The sequence below is a fragment of the Acomys russatus genome, chromosome 18 (genome assembly GCF_903995435.1).
Source record: "Acomys russatus chromosome 18, mAcoRus1.1, whole genome shotgun sequence".
Lineage (NCBI taxonomy): Eukaryota > Metazoa > Chordata > Mammalia > Rodentia > Muridae > Acomys > Acomys russatus.
The window spans coordinates 20477763-20494642 of NC_067154.1; the positions used below are offsets into that span (position 1 = coordinate 20477763).

The 16880-nt window shown below is 41.5% G+C and overlaps 1 protein-coding gene across 1 annotated transcript in view; it reads left to right on the plus strand.

Moving 5' to 3' along the window:
* The window catches only part of Epsti1 (epithelial stromal interaction 1), a 172625-nt gene that overhangs the window by 42886 nt on the left and 112859 nt on the right, over window positions 1-16880 (plus strand). Inside the window, exon 8 of the mRNA XM_051160606.1 lies at window positions 8842-8935. Coding sequence (XP_051016563.1) covers window positions 8842-8935 — 94 coding nt within the window. The remainder of the gene's footprint in view (window positions 1-8841; window positions 8936-16880) is intronic.

The window sequence follows — 16880 nt, forward strand, 5'->3', positions numbered from 1 at the left end:
AGAATAATACGAAGACTTATTGTACGGAAAGTCTGCATGGAACATCAATGGGCTATGCTGGTATACAGGAGCAGAGAGAAGGAAGAATCAAAGATACGCTGTACTTAGATGTATGGTGGTGTCATATGCTGAGATCGGGAGGATTAGGAATGGATCAAAGTTTCAGACAAAGATAACAAAGTTTAAATTTTAAATGTGCAGGCTTGAGATGCCTAGAAGGTATGAAATGAGCAGTTGCACATATAAATTTGGGAGTACATATGTGGGATGTGTAAGTCTAAAAATTACTAGCATGTAATATAAATATAAGCCATGAACTGCATAAAACCACTTACGAGAACCTGGATTTGAGAAGAGATCCAGGGCCAGCTATACATTAGCTAAATTCATCTCTGGTTTAGGTGGATGCAGAGGGACATGTGAGAGGCAGAGTGTGCAGTATGGGGTCATGGGAATTAGGAGGGAGAGGGTTCTGAGAGGGAGGAGTCATCTATCCTCCATCGCTGCTGAAATGCCGAATGAGAGGAGGACATTGTCTACCACTGTGAGGAAATTACTTGTGCTAGGAATGAAAGATTTGGGTGAGAGTAGGAATGGATTGGAGTAGATGCAAGACTAAAGAGAGATGGAGACAGGGATGCCAAACTCTTGAGTAATTTGAGAAAGAGAGAAATGAAGTGCAGTAACAGGAGGAGGAGGAGCTTGTGGGATCAAGGGAGAGTTCTTAAATTGTCTGTGTAAAGACGCAACAAAGTTCATCTTTGAGAGAGAGAGAGAGAGAAAGAGAGAGAGAGAGAGAGACAGGGAGAGAGACAGAGACAGAGAGAGAGACAGAGAGACAGAGACAGAGAAACGGAGACATAGAGAGAGAGAGAACAGAAAGGAAATGAAAAGTTGTTAAGATAGTGGAATCACTTTTTCAAATACAGTTAGATTTCAAGTAATGCATTAAAAGAAGACCTTCCTCCCTTTTTATTTTGAAATTATTTTCACATTAAGGCCAAGACATCAAAATAGTATAACTGCCATTATCACTTTTATCTAAGAGAATTTAATAGCTTATGTAACTGTAGTATAATTATCAATATCCAGCAATTAGCATGGGTATAGTACTATATATGTAAAAACAAGTTATTAAAAATTTGCCATCTCCCCCCAAGTCTCTTTTCTATTTCAGGATTTGATTTAAAGTAGATATAAAATATCTAGTTATCTTGACTCCTTATTTTCTCTTATCCATGATGTTGCATTGTTTGAACAGCCTTCCATTTGGATCTGTCTGACATTTCTCACTATTAGACTGATTATATATATTTTTTAATAAGCGGTTTATAGAAACAATGGCACATGCTCTTGGTACATCCTCTCAGAAGGGGCATGGCACTTCTGTTCTTTTCACTTGGGAAATTCCTTCAGCTGCTTAGTTAAGGTAGTCTGCACTGTGAAGGTGCTGTTTTCTTTTGTAACTGATATGTGTCTTCATTGTGACACTGTAAGATTATATAAAGGGTCTCTTAATCACCAACTTTTGTTTACTGAATTCATTTACATCCACGTGTGAAACATGTAAGGAAAACTTTATTTTTTTACTTGGATATTTCCCAAGTAATGATTTTATATTTGAGGGAAAATTATATATATATATAGTAGATTGTGGTGTATGTGTGGAGGCCTGAGAGAGATCTTCTGATACAAGGTTACAGCTATAAAGTTGTTGGGTTTTAGTTGAAGATCTTAGTTTTCATGGCAGAAAGTTCTAGAAGGCTGAGTGGAAGAGGAGCAGATATCCAGAGCATTATAAGGTTGAAAAATGGAGTGGTAATGGGGGATGGGTGTGTTAGCTTTCTATTACCATAATAAAATAATTGAGATAATAAAATTTAAAATGTGAAACAATTCTTTTGGCTCGCAGTGTTGGAGGGTATAATCCATTATCAATTGGCTTTGCTGCTTTGCGCCTATAGCAATGTACTGCATCCTGATCAAAGTACATGGTGGAGCAAAACAAGCAAAAGAAGGGAGAAGAAGAGACTGTGGTCCTACAATCCCCTTCAAGGACACATAAAAGACCTAAAGACCTCTGTTTATATACATCCTCTAAAAGGTTACACTACCTGTCAAATGTCACCCTGGGAACCAAACTTCTAACACATGGGCCTTTGGGCTAAGTTTGTAATCTCAACTTTATCAATGGGTCTAGGTTATTTGAAGGTGCCTGAGGTAAGTAGAATATACAAGATAGTAGGCTTGATACTCAGTGGAGGGAGGTTGGGGTTCCAAAGTGCTAGTTTCAACACACATGGTTTTAGGGTGATATTTATTTGTACACAGCATCTTGACACCATTTAGCATGGCTTAAATATGCACATCTGCATATCTGTACGGACACATACTGAAAAATTATTTCTAGTTACATATCTTAGCACAGTATCATATATACATGGATACATATGCTCTGATGCTCACTAGAATAATGTAAATATTCATCAGTAAGAATGTGGTAAGACTGTATTTAGCTGATAAAGAATTAAGTTAGATATGTAAGACTTAATATGTATGGAATCCAAAGGACTACATTAATTGAGAAAAAGAATAAAACAGAACAGCATAGTATTCTACTTAGGGGGAAATATCTCGGTTTCGGGAGAAAAAAAGCTACGATGACAAAGAAACCCAAATGAATAATCAAGAAGAGTATGTCTTCCAGGTAGAGTGACAAAGGCTGGTATATGACTCTAAAATTTAACTTTTGCCCTCTGGCAGTAAGAAACTCAGGCAAATGAATCCTCTACCTTGCTTGCCAAGCGTCTTCCAAGCCTACTTTGAGTGTCATCACCAAACAAGAGGAGAGTGTTCCCAGAATCATGTTAGTAGCTATAAACGTCCCATTCCAGGCCCGGCCCATCCATCTGCTTTCATCTCTCAGCCCAGAGCTCAGACACAGCGGCATCCAGTTGAATAGGAGGAAGGGGACGCCATCTCCTCGATGCCAAGGTGCTGAGAAGCTCACTTGAGAAGAGCTGGCCTTTCTGCTTCCTCCTAATTCCCACCTCCTGAAGAAAACCACTCCTCACTTGTGTATCTTCCTAAACAAATGTTTACCAACCAATAGAAAATTGTCCAGAAAGATACATATGAAACAATTCATATTGAGAGGGGTACTATAGGACAGCATTATTTTATTCCTTAAACTTTAATATTTCTGTTTTCTATTCCTTTTTTTTTTTATTAACTCGTGGTATATTTGTGTATCACTTTTATGATGAAAAATTAAAGCACTAAAAGTTGTTAAATAAGGCTAAATCATTATTTAAAATACACGATTAATTAAACAAAATCTATCTCTCCTAACATTACTAGATTGTTTCCTTGTGTACTTACAAATGGGACTTACATATCTAGTATAGTCCAGTTTCTCCCGGATTCTTTTTACATAGGCTCTGTTAGTGCCCGTAGATGGTTGACTGTCTTTTGTTCGCACACAATTATAGGAAATTGGATCCCGTCAAATAATGCTTCCAAAGTCCATAACAGAGACTCAGGGCATACACATTGCCCTGTGAATAGATGTATGAATGATAAAATGATTTCTCACTCATCTAAACTTCATAGTATCAAAGTTAGGTCTGTGAAGCTATTGGAATGTAGAGGTAGGATGGCCTGTTAGCACTAACATGGGCAGTTCCTGAGATACACTGAAGCTTTATTTCCAAATGTGTTCTGTAACATGAATTATTCATAAGTCAGAGTCATATGGATCTAAGATAATTATGCATATTAGATATCCATCTGTAGTGCTGTGGTAGCTCTTAAGATCACCGTGGGTGCTTTTAAGACACAGACTTCCAGATTTCACTCCAGACAGGCTGGAAAGTGGAAGGCCGGAGCCCAGCAATTTTTAAGACACTCCATTGATGAGTCTCAGGTTTACAGTCCCACGTAGGTAGGCCTTCCTATGGGCTTTTGGAAATCTATGGTCCAAGGAATCTACAGTGAGCTTGAGTGGAATTTTTCCTGCCCAACACAACCAAGGTGCGTGTGCCTTTTCTCTGATAAAAATACTTATGCTGTGTTGATTTTAAAAGAAAAAAAATATTACAGAGACTGCTACAATGCCATTCTTCTCTGTTCCTTCTCTGTAGCAATCCTGTCTTGGTGTGTCACATTTGTTAATAGCGTTCCCCTCTGACCATGAGAGACACACCTGTAGGTTAAAAATTGCATTTATTGTTGAGGCAAGGCAAAACCAGTACTGTAGAGAATAGTGGCGTACAGGGCCAGGGACCATTTGGCAGAGGCTAGTGTGTGGGATTTGAACTTTGGGTAGGTAACTTGGGGAAGAATCTAAATGACAGAAGGTGGCATAGGTGGCATTTTATAACCGAGTATCTTGATAAATTGTCAGTGTAGGAGTGACACACCAACGGGAGGAAGAAGCTGCAACTGGCAAATGAGTAGGAGGCGTTTACTGGGTTACAGGGTAGATGTGGGTAACTTGGGTTGCACAATTACTTTGCAATGATCAGATGCAGCCGTCGGACAGCAGAGCAAGCCTCTGTAGGACTGGATCACTCCACAGGAACCGTTTGGTCTAGATGAGGACATCACATCAGTTCTCACCCAGGAGACCTACTCATATGGATTCATGATATAAATTAATTCATTATTTCCCTCCCATTCCTCCCTTTCCTTCCTGTTTTTCTCATTTCCTTTTTCTTCCTTCCTTGTCTTGGACACTTACAAATGGTGCTGGATTTGTATCCTCTCTCAGTTCTCCTTAGGTGTCAAGAGTCCCTTCATTATAAACATCTAGACAGTGTACATGTATTCAACTCTACCACGTGTTGTCAAATTTCTTTCTCCCGGGCAACCAATTTTCTTTCTCGTCTGCAATTCATAAGAGAAGTTCTACCAAATGTTCTCCTTAGCCTGGGGCAATTTTTGATACTTAAGTATTTTTGGCTTGTGTGTAGTGGTGTCTTGTTTTAGTTTTCCTATTCCCAGTTGTCACTGAGGTGGAGCATCTCTGCACATGGATATTCTTCCTTAGGAACAGTCCAGTGTCCTGGCTGAGAGTTTGGCCTCCACATATCTGGTATATCTGGGCCCGAGGCCTGGTTCTGATGGATATTTGCTAACTGTACAGTCTTGAGATAATTGCTTCTGTGAATTGAAGGTGTTGAAGTCTTGGCAAGGTTGTTATGAAGTGTATAGGTGTAAGGATCTCCCAGCAGAGCTCGACACATGTGATACTATATAAACCATAGTGAGAATTTTTGGATTCTTCAAAAACACAGAATTGTTGTGGGAATATGTTTTTGTTTTAATCCCAGGTGCGGGATATGGGCCTGCTTCAGATTGTCCACAGCAGCTGACTACGATTTGCCTCATGCCCTAGCAGGGGTGTGGTTTTTGCCAGCTGCAGATAGTTTATGAACTGGAACTCTGGAAATGGTATATAAAAGGCAGTGGCTCTTGCCTTCGGCGGCTGCTGTTGCTGTTGTTGCTGTTTTCTGGGCTGCTGGTTTCCGGTTGGAGATATCCTGACCATGAAGATCAAACTCACCCAAAGAACTCCATGCCCCCAACCAGCAGGAACTAGTCTAACAATATTGATGCCCCCTTTCCACTCTTTCTCTCCTACCTAGTGTTGGGGGGTTGGAAGACATAGGGGTGGTTTAGAACAGTACGAAAAAGAATACAATAAAGTAGCCACAAGTCCAGCTACAATAACCCCTAAGCCATTGTTGCCATTTGTGTTGTTAATTGTGATTCTTCTTCAGTGAAGTGTGTATTTCTATCTCCTGCCCACTTGTAGGTTGGGCTCTTTGTCTTTTGAAATTTGATTTATCGGTGTTCTTCATGCATTTTTCACAATAACCCTTTTATTATGCTTCTTTGGTTATAAATATTTTCTGTGGTTTTCCTTTTCATTTTATATGTAGTGTTTGCTTTTCATGTATTAACACAAATACACAGAGGTGTAAGTGTAAATAAAAAGGAAACGTCTTAGAATTTGGCATAAATATGAAATATGGTGTGATGTCTCTTAGCTGGCAGATATAATGCAGTATAGCAGCCATTTCTTGGCTGCTCTTGCTTATGTTTTAAACCTAAAGAAAAAAAAAGAGCCCATAGTTATAAAAATAAATGTGTTATCAATAGCGCAAACACGACCAGGCAGAAACAATGACTTAGTCATAGTGAACAGCTCTTGGGACCACATCTGGCCTCTAGAGAGCTGTGTTTTTTTTTTCCTGATTTCATAGTTTGCTTGGGGCCAGCAGTATAAGCCTGAAAAGTTTTAAAAGTTTTTAAATTAAGTCCCAAGTTATTTCATATTACAAAATTTAGCACTTTGGTTACAACAGTAAAACTTGGGCCATACGGCATCACTGGCTTGTTACCTATTGGCAACGATGGTCTGTGGCTAAGTAGCAGCTGACCCCTTGAATGGGAAATAACTTTCTAGTTTGTCAAAAGCCCCAACACAGTCAGGGTTCTCCTTGTCTTTGGCCTGACTGGTAGGCATGGCATCACTTATTGCTGAGTCTAATCTCTTGTTTTCTTTATTTATGTACATTGTCTGTCTGGGCCCTGCAGCTAATTGAGTCTGTGTGTTAGCTAACAGAAGGTAAGATAAGGCCAACCTGCCCCCTCCCAATAGCACACAAGCCCCTGGGAGGGATATTCATCATTCGTAGTTTTTCGCAGTTTTCAGTGAAGGTGACTTCCTGATGATGGCTATTTAGAGAAAAAAATTCTAATATTAACAAAACAAAACACCCTGGTAGTTTAGCATTTGCATGTTGTATGCTCTGATGTTCACTAGGGCAACATAAATACCCACCAGGAAGGACATTACATCTATGCGCTAGGACTCTCTCCTATTTTACATTATTGATTTCAAAATGTCTGACTGTGTGATGCCATCGGTCTCTGTCTATTCTATGGCAAGGGAAGTAATCCTGGACGAGTGGGCAGGTTGTGTGATTGCTGGTGTCTCCTGCTTCTCAGGGTTGTGTATTTCACTCTTAGCACTTCCTTTCTTGCTTGTACCTCTAACTTTGCTTAAATGCCTTGTTCTACCCAAGAAATTGTTCACCGTAGCGTTGGCATCTTTGTTTAATTTCTAATTCATTGACTTGTCTCCCCTGACCTCACTCCACAACTGGATGACACTGGCTCCTACAAGACCCTTATATTTCCCCTGTTACCCATGTCCTAAGTCCTTGATGATATGAATCTTAGCATTAGGCCTAAAACTGTAGGCGGTAGAAGAGCAGAAAGAAGAAGGAAGGTGGGAGCAGGCCACAGGAGACTGGAGCAATAGAAATCTGTGACGTGTTTGGCAATAAACAAGGAGAAAAAAGTAAAGATTCTAGAGGTTACTTAGGGGGGAAAAAGTGCTAATCAAAGTTGGCGGATTGAAGAAGAACTTGAAAGAAAGCCTTGGAAGTAGTAGCTCGAGTCCTCGGCGCATGACATAGGTGACAAAAGAAACTGAGTCGTGATGATTTGGATTAGGGAAAAAAATGAAGGCCCTATCACCTGTCTTGTACACGGCAAGGCCCACCTTTTCAAAGCTAAAGGGAAATGCCAGAAATGTGTGCCTGAGTTGGCAGCACTGGGTATAGTTGGGTATGTGCTGTACACACTTGTATGTGTGTACTTATGTATGGTGTGTATGTAGATGCCTGTGCACATGCACCTGTGGGTGTCTTAGTCTATTGCTTCTTTATGTTAATTAATCAATTAATTAACTTAATGATACAGGATCTCACTATGTAGCCCTAACAGGCCTGGAACTTGCTATGTAGACCAGGATGACCTCCAATTCACAGAGATCTTCCTGACCTTGCCTCCATAGTGCTGAGATTAAAGGCGTGGGCCATCACGCCGAGCTGCCAGCATATATTTTGAGCTAGAATCTCATTGAATCTGGAATTCATTGATTTTTCTGGATTGTCTGGTCAGGAAGGCCCAGGGAGTCTCCTGTTTCTGTCTTGTTAGCGCTGGGACTGCAGGTGTGTGTGTTGCCATGCCCAACTTTTTAAGTGGGCCCTGGTGTTCTGACCTCAAGTCCTCATGCTTGTGCATAGCAGGTACTTTGTGGACTGAGCCATTTCCTCAGGCCAAAAATCACTTTTTAACCTTTGAGAAAGGAAGTTTATCTCTTCCCTTGAATCAAATGCAAAGGTGTGTGTGTGTGTGTGTGTGTGTGTGTGTGTGTGTTGTAGGATGTCTTTCTGTGTCTGGATAAAGGGTCTGTTTTTGTCTTAAAGAGTCATAAAGAGGTTCATGGTCCATAGATGGGAGACAGCAGCTGGCCTATGGGCTCCATGTGTCCCGCGAGGAGTCAGAGCTATGTGGGAGATGTGATAACTACAGAAAGACTCCTGGAGGGCTAAAGGCTTAACTGAAACTGAAGTGAAGTGAGATGTTGTCAGGGATTAGTGTTCCTCAGGTCTATACCGAGGCCTGATGTCAAACTTGAGATACACACAGAGGAAATTAAACACTATCCTGTGGAGTAGCAAGGAGGGTTTATCTCTGCTGATAAGACAAAGTGTGAAATATGAACTAAGAGGTTCACATTTCACGAGCCTAATTTTATATTTTCAAAACATGTGCCCTTCAGGGCGCAGTCGTGCAAAACCACTTAGTTTTGACTCTCTGCTGAACCTTGATCTTTTTTATCCTTTGGTTTTCCCTAGGATATGTTTAGTCATCACCTCCATGAAAGTCCAGGCTGGCACTCAAAGCTACAATAAACAGTACGATTTCTAGTTTTTTTATGCTTTGTTTTTGAGCACTAACACCCATTTGTTTTCCTGGTAGCAAAACTGCTGAGTTCCTGAGCAGACTGGACACAGACATGAGGAGCAGAAGGGACTGTGAAGTTGTTGTTCGTGCTACCCAGTCCTGCACGTGGGTGAGTGGAGACTCATGCGCGGTTCTGTCTGGCACCTTTGGAAGAGATGCTTACAGCCTGAGGATTAAGAGCACAAGGTGACAGGTGCAGCACAGAACAGTCTGGAACTCTGACCCACCCCCACCAACTGCTGCTCCTTGAGGTGTAAAATAATGCGTGTGCTTGTTACCACAACATGGGCGTCTGAAAAGTTCTTTACCTACCCAGCCAGCCACCTATACCTCCCCTAAATCTCTTACTTTGTGCAGAATAATGAGTTTCCTAATATTTTTATATGTTGATATAATATACTTTTATTGTATCAGCCCCCTCCACCATGAGTCCCACACCCCCTCTGTCTAGGCTTCCTGGTCCTTTTCTCCCAAAGAGTCCTTCCATTTTCATGCTTTTGTTTTTCATTCTTGATTCTTTGTATGAGAAGAAACATTCTATATTTGTTTAACTGAGTCTAGCTTATTTCACTTAACATTGTAAATTTCCATTCAATTCATTGTCCTGAAAACAACACAACTTTGTTCTCTATAGTGAAAGATGCTCTACTGTAGTATTTCTACCATGTTTTCTTTATCCTCCATCCACCCCCGGGTGCTCAGGTTGATTCCATGGTTTGGCAATGGTCCAGTATATTGTCATGCTGACTTTGATTCCTTCGCCTCACCAAACTTCTTATTTCCACATGAGGTCTAGTTCACTTTCTACCCTGAAAGACCCTGGTAAAGAGATAAATCAATACTCAGAAATCTGGGTGCTGAGTGCAGAGCTTAGCACCATTGGAAAACTCCATTGCTTTTTTTTTTAGACTGTGTGCAGCCTTTCCCTGGTAGAGGACATTTGAGCTGAAGCTGACAAAACGAGCTAGTAAGATGAGGAGAGTCATTCCAGGTATCAGGATTCAACGACACAAGGTTTAAAGCAAGGAAAAAATATGGCTGGTCTAGGGGAAGATGGCTTCCATAGATACAAGGAAGAAATAAACCAGAAAGCTCAGGAAGTAAGCAGGAACCATGAGGACATTTCCTTAACTAGGGTATCAGTGGTAAACCAGGTAGGGCAGATTACTGTCCATTTTGTGTAGCGTCTTTGCTCTCCAGATTCTAGTAACATCGCCTGGGTTGCTGGTCCTCAACCTAATGCTTGAGACCCTTTAATATAGTTTCTCATGTTATATTGACACTCAACTATAAAATTATTTTTGTTGGTGCTTCATAACTGTAATCTTGCTACTATTATGAATCATCAGGTAAAAGTCTATGTTTTCTAATGGTCTCAGGTCACCTTGTGAGAGGGTCATTCAACCTCCCCAAAAAGTCAAAACCCATAGGTTCAGAATTGCTGACCTAGACAATGGGACACCTAGAAATGGTCCCCCAACAGGAAGCTAGTGGTAGTTCTGGTACATGAGCCACTAAGGCCATTTGTGTGTCAAGTTGCCAAACTATGGGGGCCAATGGACCCGAAATGCTGTGAACAAGGAGGATTTGAGATCTCTTGTATTTTCCTGGGACCCCTCAGACAGTGGTATGAAGGGTCAATCCAAAAGAATTGAGAGGGAAGAGTCTTTAAGACTAGATGTGATGGCGGGGGTTTGAAAACTGTTTAGAAGGTTTAAAAAAAGGGAGGGGGGAGGCAGATTTGGTTATTGCTTGCTAACGTGGGAATGATGCCACTCTTAGAAAAAGATTACTCTCACTTCCCCTCCTGTATGTCTTCTGTTTCCCTTTTTCCATTTCTGATGTAGTCTTGCATGCTCTAAACTTGTCAGTGTGAGCTCTATAATTCGTGTCACCCCAGATCTTTCATCTCACTCCCCTCACTGCAGGACCCTGAGGGGGCGGGGAGAATTGAGAAACTGCAGGTCACAGCCTCAACTTGCCTGTGCAGAGCAAGTCCTCAGAAGGTCTGGATAGCGTCGTGCCTGCGAGGGGACAGGGAGGACAGATAGGAATAGCAGCACCGAGGCCTTCGCTTGCCAGCACGTCTTGCTTTCTAGTTGGCCGCTTTTGAATCCTGTGATTTGAAACACCCAGCAGGACTGTGTCTGCTTGCTCTACTGATTTCCGCTCATTTATTTGATTTCACGAGACCGTCCTGAATTTTTAATATCGTCATCTATAACGCATCAGCCACTTCTCCCAGAGCTGCGTATTCTGTGCATTGATTAGTGCACGCATCCCTCGCGCCATCCTCAAGCTATCAATAGGAAATATGAAGCAAGATCGGCCTCAGGATGGCTCCCCAGGAGCCGCATGCAAGAGAACACTATTCTGACACCAAACTATTAATACGTTGTCAGCGTTCAATATACTTAACTGAGTTTTAACCCGCAGTGTACTCATCTCCTTCTGTCTAATCCATATGCATAAAACTCTGAGAAAGCTTCGTGAAGCCATTTTTAATGCTTTAGGAAAGTCAAATATGTACACTGCACTTCAGTGAAAAACATGTTTTCCCTTTTAGAGGGTACCTAGTCAGTGTCCAGAATGTCAGCCATGCGCCCTTCCATCTGTGAGCAAACGAGGAGCTGTGAGGACTTAAATTATTGTTTGTTCTGTTTCCTAATTTTAGTATACTCTTCAAAGCAACTTTTCTAAAAATGTTCTCCCTACTAATGTTTTATCCATATGTTCACCGTATTCTGATCATATCTACCTCACTCTCCCCTCTTCAGCTTGCCCTGGCTCTACAGCACATCATTTTCTCAAGTTCATTTCCTCTTTTTCTTTTTCTAAATTTAATTTTAAACTAAAAATTTTGTAGAATATATTTTGATATTCTTTTGATAGTTTTCTCCTCCCTCAATTCCTTCTACATTCTCCCCACCCACCTCCCACCCAATTTCATGTTCTTTCTCTTTCTCTCTCTCTCTAGAAAAAAAAAAAAAAAAAAGGAAAAACCAGTAAGACATAAGCAAAAATACTGTAAAACTAAACGAGACAAAAAGCAAACAAAAAACCATGGAATCATTTTTGCATTGACTAACTACTTCTGGGAATGAGTCTGGAGCGTGATACTCCTTTCTGAGACAACATTAGTTGCCAATAACTTCCTGGTTAGGTCTGGGACTGGGGTGTCCATTTCACCTTCTCTGTGTTGGGAGAAATATTTGCAGGTCCTGTGCATTCTTGTCACAGTCTCTGTGAGTTAATTCGTGTATCTGTTTGGCACTTTTTTTTGGGGAATCATCTACCACCTCTAGTTCTTAAATCTCCCATCTCCTCCTCCACATAGATTCACATAGAGGCAGGGCTTTGACAAAGACATCCCATTTAGGACTGAGTACCCCAGTGCCTCTCACTCTGCACATTGCCCAGTTGAATTTAATAAGTGCTGCTCACCGATTTGGGCACAGGCCACCTACCAGAGATCCCACTGGCGCCACAGGAAACACGACTCGCTCTTTCCAACCAGGCATCAACTGCCAATAGTTCCTCAGCTAAAGATGTTGTCTCATAAGCCTCTGTAAGCATATGTAGAGCATACACACACATATATGTATAAAACACACACACACATGTATATAACACACGCACACATAGGGAGTTTGAGCAGAGGTATCCTGCATTTGCCCACCAAATACCTGGGTGAGTAAAGGAAATTCTCAGTACCAGGCATGAGTTATCTCCCCATGAGCTCTTAGACACTGCTCTAATTCGAACATATATCCTCCATTGGAAGAGAGGGATTTTATAAATACAATGTAATTATATGGATGAAAAAGTCTGCAAGAAAATTTCTTCGTGTGTCAGAATGAACCTTTTTGAGCTTTAGCACTCCAGACAAAAAGACATTTACAGAGTTCACTTGCATATAGATGGTATCACTCTCTCTAGTAACTATGGGTTGGGGTTAAGGTGGGGGCAAAATCCTTCCTTTCTGAGCTATTAGCAATGGACAGTCCTAGCTACATTTTAAACAGTTTCTAGTCCCTGGCTTGTTTCCCCCTCTTCTGCAAAATATAAAAGAATAAGTGTGTGTGTGTGTGTGTGTGTGTGTGTGTGTGTGTGTGTGTGTGTGTGTGTTTGTGAAAGGATATATCATATATATTCATTGAGAATTCCATTTCCATACACTGCATTTTGGTCATATTTACTATCCAGCTTTTCCATTCCTATCCTTTCCTACCCACCCAACATTGTGTCTTTTTTTTTTTTTAACTTATTAAGACCTATTTGTACAGCCCAGTTATTCTTGGCTGTGTGGCCTCCTATTAGAGCACAGACAACTTACCAGGGGCTACACTCTCACTAGAGAAAACCATCTCTCTTGTCTCCCAGCAGCTACCGATTGCCAATAGCTCCTCAGCTGTGGGTGGGACTTTACGCCAGCTCCCCTCTCCATGCAGGGATGTGTCTGGCTTGAGCTGGCACGGGTTCCATGAGTTCACATGTGCAGTTTCCCTACCTGATGCAGAAGACACTGCTTCCCTGTAGTCACCTTCCACTCTGACTCTCTCACTCTTTCCACTCTCTTGTCCACGATGGTCTCCGAGCCTCGGTGTGTTATAGACGCTTCACGTAGGGCTGTGCATTCCACTGTCTCTCGTTCTCTGCACCTTGGCCAGTTGTGGGTCTCAGTGTTGATCACTGTAGCAGACAGAAGCTTCTCGGGTGGGTTTTGAGAGATGCGTTAATCTATGGTTTTAATACATTATGTAGGAATCAGTTTAGTACTACGTCAGTTTAGCAGCATGAGAGCAGTAGTTTCTCCTCTAGGCCCACACATTGATTAGCCATAGGCTTTTAGTCCAATAATGGTGCCTAGTGTGGTTTTCATCTTATAGAGAGGGGTCGAAATCCAATTTTTTAAAAAGTAGTTGTTTACTCCTATGATATCTGTGTCACTAAAATTGTAGCCGTGTCTTTTGTTCTTCACACTCTTTCAGTGGCTCCCAGTAGCTTCAATGATAAAGTCAAAATGCCATAGCTTAGGTGTAAATGCTCTTCCTACTCTCCACACCTCTGCCTACCTCTCTCCCTCCTACACCCCTGCCCCTCGCTTCTCTGTCCTTAGATGCCCCCTCATCAGCTCCTAAGGTCTACTAGACTAGTCTAGATTTTTGCTTCTCCAGATGTGATCCTTGGATCCACAGCGTTGGTCATCTGAGAACGTACAGAGATGTGGATACAGCTCAAACCCCACCCCAGGACTTCTGGCCATGCATGATTCACGGGCATGGTTATGTTGGAGAGAAGCTGTCCCATGGTTCTCTGCTCCTTCTGCTCCTCACACCCCATGGGATTTTTTTTCTAAATCCACGGGTCACATGTTCTTTCCTTTAAAATGTCACACGATGCTCATATGTCGGCACCTCCTCCACCCTGTTTTGTCCTGTTTGCATCCAAATACTACAAAGTCCTTGCATTTCCTGTTATTGCTGTAACAAACCACTGCATATGAACACTAGGTAACTATGAAGTGCAGCCAAGATTGAGAAGGACTGCACTGAGGGTGTGTTGATGCAAGCAAATTCAATTATTGTCTTACATTTCTGGGGGCCAGAAACCCAAAAGGAGTCTGAAGGTGCTAAAAATCTATAGGGCTGGTTCATTTTGTAGAGACCATGGTCATTTGCGCCTTACCTTTTGTAACCTCTTGAGACTCTAAGCATTCATTGACTGGCTGTACGTGCATTACCCAGATCTCTTATTCTACCTTGTCCCTGCTCTGACCTTGCCTCTTTGTTATGTAGACCCTTGGAATTACATTGAGTCTACCTAGTTAAGGGCCATATCAAGGCCCTTACCTTTTGCTATACTTTTTGTAATATGTTGTGATATTAACATAGTATAGAAATTGGGGGTGGAACTATCTCTGGGTGGCCATTTTTGTACCTCTTGGCAATATCCATTTACATGTAAATATTGCTATCTCTTTATGACTTCCTTTCTTTTTTTTATTATGTATACAGTGTTCTGCCTGCATGTACACCTGCAGGCCAGAAGAGGGCACCAGATCTCATTATAGATGGTTGTGAGCTACCGTGTGGTTGCTAGGAATTAAACTCCGGACCTCTGGAAGGGCAGTCAGTCCTCTTAACCTTTGAGCTGTATCTCCAGCCCTCTCGATGACCTTCAAACCTTGCTAACTAGTTTTTTCTTGTCATTCTCTCAACGCCACCAGTGTTTCATGTTTCTTATTTTCAGGACCTGAGTATTGATTTTTCCTTGCCCATCTAGTTAATTAGTATATTCTGGTTACATTTTCTGTCTCTTGAAACTTGTAAACATTTGAGAAGAGTCTGTTTTATTTTTGCATTTTCTTCATCCAATGTTTCCTTCGCCTTTCCAGCTGTTCCACCCAGTGCTTCTTGATTAAAGTTTCTACACATTTTCCATTTTGTGACAGTTGGCTGGCTTGTCAGTTCTATCTTCCTTGTCCAGATATCACCTCACTCCTGCTCTGAATGCAGCCTGTTCTTCCTGTCCACAGCCCAGAAGTTCTTCTAGAACTTTCCTTTAGTACAATGGGTCAGAGTCTCCTCTGCCCAGTGAATGGATCTGGGGAGCTTTAAAACATCTTCATGCCCAGGCCACACCCCCAGAGATCTGAGATCCTTACTTTTTAAAGCACCCAAGGTAGCTGTGGAATGCAGCCAAGGTGGAGGAGGATGCTCAGAGGATGCCTTGGGACTTGACTTTATTGCTTTTTTTGTCCTCTGATCTCTGGATCTCCATGCTTTGATTTCATGGTTTGTTTCTTTGTTTTAATGTAACATCTTGTCTAGTAGTTTTCCCGGAGAAGACACACGGAAGGCAAATGTGTTGGGGTTCTCCTGTGTCTGAAGCCGTTTTTATTCGTTCTTCTTGCTTTGCTCGCAGTTTGCCTGGTAGCTGTTCCAAACTGGAAGGAAGTTTGCTTCTTAGTTTTGATGGTCCTTTTCAGTATTGGCTCCCAAGGAATCCAAAGGCATCCGGCTTTCAGTTCTTATAGGAGCTTTTAAACCTGCTTCCCCTGGGATTAATTTAACATTCTCTCTTGTTCTCCTGATATTCCCTAATGGTATGGCTCTGACTAGGAGGGTTTTTATTATTCATTTTCAATTTGGAAACTCATTTCTAGTTCTAGATGACTTTCTAGTGTTATCTTTTTTATATTATTGTTATTCATTTCCCTTCAGTTCGTCCTTATAGAATTCTTATTTCTCTAATCCCAAGCCACCTGGATTTATTTTCTAACTTTTTCTTTTAAACATTTTTTCCTCCTCAAATTTATTATTTGATACTTTTAACTCCTTCCTGCTGACACATTTTCTTGACTCTATACTCTAAATATTTTACTGGTTTGCTCATTTTCCGTGGAGAAGGAACCTGTCCTTGATACTTTTGAAAGAACACACCATCTTTCTCATTTGGATGACAGCAGTGCAGGAGACAGGTGGAAACTCCACCGAAGGCATTGGGATGCAAGATTTTACGCAGCCTTTCAGTCAGGCTGTTCACCATTGCTGCCTGCTGTATTTGGTGCATCTTCTTTCATTTCCCTGCCCCAGAATACATTTTGGATTTCCCTGTAGGATCGACAGAATTAGCACTTGAATCTTCAGGGCAAGAACAGGCATATAAAATAAACAGCATATGTGGACTTTTAAAATAATTTTTCATCTTCTTCTGACCAATCTGGCTTCCCAAGTAGCTGGTACATCTATTTCTTATGCCCTTAGGCAACTCTGAAGGAGGAGGAAGAGGGGGAGGAGGAGGAGAAAGAGGAGGAAGAAAAGGAGGATAATGATGATGATGATGAAGAGGAGGCTGGTCTTTTGTGTGTTTTCAATGTCAAGTGACTCCCACAGGCTCAGTATCTGAACAAATGATCCCCAGCTGCTGATGGCATTTCTCAACCTGTGGGTCATGACTTTTCAGGGGATCAACCGACACTTTCACAGGAGTCATGGATCAGCTATCTTGTACATTAGATACAGTTATGCAGTAGAAAGGAAGTAATTTTG